The sequence below is a fragment of the Nicotiana tomentosiformis genome, chromosome 5 (genome assembly GCF_000390325.3).
Source record: "Nicotiana tomentosiformis chromosome 5, ASM39032v3, whole genome shotgun sequence".
Taxonomy (NCBI): domain Eukaryota; kingdom Viridiplantae; phylum Streptophyta; class Magnoliopsida; order Solanales; family Solanaceae; genus Nicotiana; species Nicotiana tomentosiformis.
The window spans coordinates 122,224,987-122,227,449 of NC_090816.1; the positions used below are offsets into that span (position 1 = coordinate 122,224,987).

Consider the following 2,463-nt stretch of genomic DNA (forward strand, 5'->3'; position numbering starts at 1 on the left):
TGTCGGGTGGCATCCCTGGGCAAATCTGCAGGAAATACATCTGGAAACTCATTGACAACTGTAACTGAATCCATAGAAGGAACTTCCGCGCTGGGATCACAAATATAGGCAAAATAAGCTAGACACCTCTTCTCGACCATACAACGAGAATTCACGTAAGAGATAACCCTACTGGTGGAATGGCTAGGAGTCCCTTTCCACTCTATTCGAGGTAACCCCAGCATGGCTAAGGTCACCGTTTTGGCGTGACAATCCAATAAAGCATGATATAGTAACAACCAATCAATACCCAATATGACATCAAAATCCACCATATCAAGAAGTAGAAGATCCACGCTAGTCTCAAGAATCCCAATAGTAACTGAACACGAATGATATACACGATCTACCATAACAGAATATCCCACTGGTGTGGACACACACACACAAAATCATTCAAAGAATCACGAGGCACAACCAAATATGAAGCAAAGTAAGAGGACACATAGGAATAAGTAGATCCTAGATCTAATAGAACTGAAGCATCTCTATCGAAAACTGGGAAAATACATGTGATCATGACATCGGATGACTCAGCCTCAGGCCTAGTTGGAAAAGCATAAAATTAGGGTTGGGCCCCACCAGTCTGAATTACATCTCTGGGACAGTCCATAACTGGCTGGCCTTCACCTCTAACTGTCTGAGCTTCACCTCTAGTAGCCTGATCTCCACCTCTAACAGTCTCACCCCTGCCCCTAGCTGGTCGAGGGGGAGTTGAGCAATCAGTGCCGGTATGATGGCACACGAATCTAACTGAGATCTGTTGCTCGACAACCTAGGGCAATACTTCCTAATGTTACCAATGTTCCCACATTCATAACATTTATACTATTATCGTGGCTGCTGAAGCTGAAGCTGATCCGAACTGGACGGATAACCGCTGTAGTGACTCTGGAGTGGTGGTGCAATGATAGGAGCTGAATGGGCATTAAATGTTGGCTTCCCAGAGTAAGGTAAAGTAGGACCGTGACTCCTTGAAGCACCATGAGATGCCTGAAGTGCTGAATAGAATGGCCTAGGACGATGACCCTTACCATAAGTACCCCTACCTCCAGATGAGGTACCTCTGAAATTACCGAAATGACGTGGCCTCTTATTTGACATTGGCCATCTCTCTTGAACAAAAACTAACTTGATTCGTCTAGCAATGTTCACGGTTGTCTAGAAGGAAATATCACTCCCTGCCTCCTTGTCCATTTGAAGCCTGATAGTATAAGTAAGTCCATCGATCAATCTCCTCACTCTCTCTTTTGTAGTAGGAATCAAGACGATGGCATGACATGCTAAGTCCACAAATCGGGTCTCATACTGGGTGACAATCATACTACCATACTGGATATGCTCAAACGGCCTGTGGTATTCCTCTCTTAATGTAGTATGAATAAACTTCTCTAGAAATAACTGTGAGAAATGGTCCCAAGTAAGTGCAGGTGACCCAGCTGGTCTGGTCAACATATAATCTCTCCACCACCTTTTGGCGAAACCCGCCATTTGAAATACAGCAAAATCGACCATGTTGCTTTCAACTAGTACCATATTCTGCATCACCTCATGGCAGCGGTCAATATAATCCTGTTGGTCCTCAGAAGGTGTACAACTGAAATGAACTGGAAAGAGATTAGTAAACTTTTTCAATCTCAATAAGGCCTCAGAAGACATGGCATGCCTATCACAGGCATGTGCCGCAACAACTGGCTGAATTACCCCAACTGGCGGGACTATTGGAGCCATATGCTCCAATGTGGGAGTAGTGGGAGTTTGTTCTCCTCCCCCAGCCTGTGAGACAATTGGTGCCACTGGAAATGAACCATTCTAGGCCATGCACTCCATAAGCCTAACCAAACGGACTAGAGCGTCCTGAAGTACTAGAGTAGCTATGAATCCTTCAGGGACCTAAACTAGTCGAACATGCACAATCTGAGCTAAAACCTCCGCTCCTAAATCCACTTGAGGTTCTACAACAGGTGCTTCTGCTCGAGCTCTAGACTGAGCTCTACCTTTGCATCTACTTCGGCCTCTGGTTCGACCTCTGCCTCTGCCTCTACCCCTGGTCATAGTGTAGCGACCCGCCTAGTCATTTTAAAAGTTGTTGCCCCGTTCCCCTATTAATGCTCATTCTATAATTTATAACTGTTATATGACTTACCGGGGCAATTGGTTTGGGTCCGATAATATTTTAGAGTAAATTGGAACACTTAATTCCAAAGTTTAAAAGTTAAGTTAAAAAGGTAGGCTGAATGTCGACCTATATGTAAACGACCCTGGAATAAAATTTTGATGATTCAAATAGCTCTGTATGGTGATTTTGGACTTAGGAGTGTGTCCAGAAAATTATTTGGAGGTCCAAGGTGGAATTAGGTTTGACAGGGGGTTGACTTTTTGATATAGGGTTCAGAATCCGATTCTAAAAAATTGAATACCTAT

The 2,463-nt window shown here is 44.0% G+C and overlaps 1 protein-coding gene across 1 annotated transcript; it reads right to left on the bottom strand.

The window, feature by feature from the left end:
• Positions 1–1,200: 1,200 nt before the first annotated feature.
• On the bottom strand, positions 1,201–2,094 carry LOC138893091 (uncharacterized). Its single transcript, XM_070176862.1, has 2 exons — positions 1,948–2,094; positions 1,201–1,815 (listed from the first exon to the last, which is right to left on the bottom strand). The coding sequence occupies exons 1-2, from the start codon at positions 2,092–2,094 to the stop codon at positions 1,201–1,203; spliced, it is 762 nt and encodes a 253-aa protein (XP_070032963.1).
• Between the last annotated feature and the right edge of the window lie 369 nt (positions 2,095–2,463).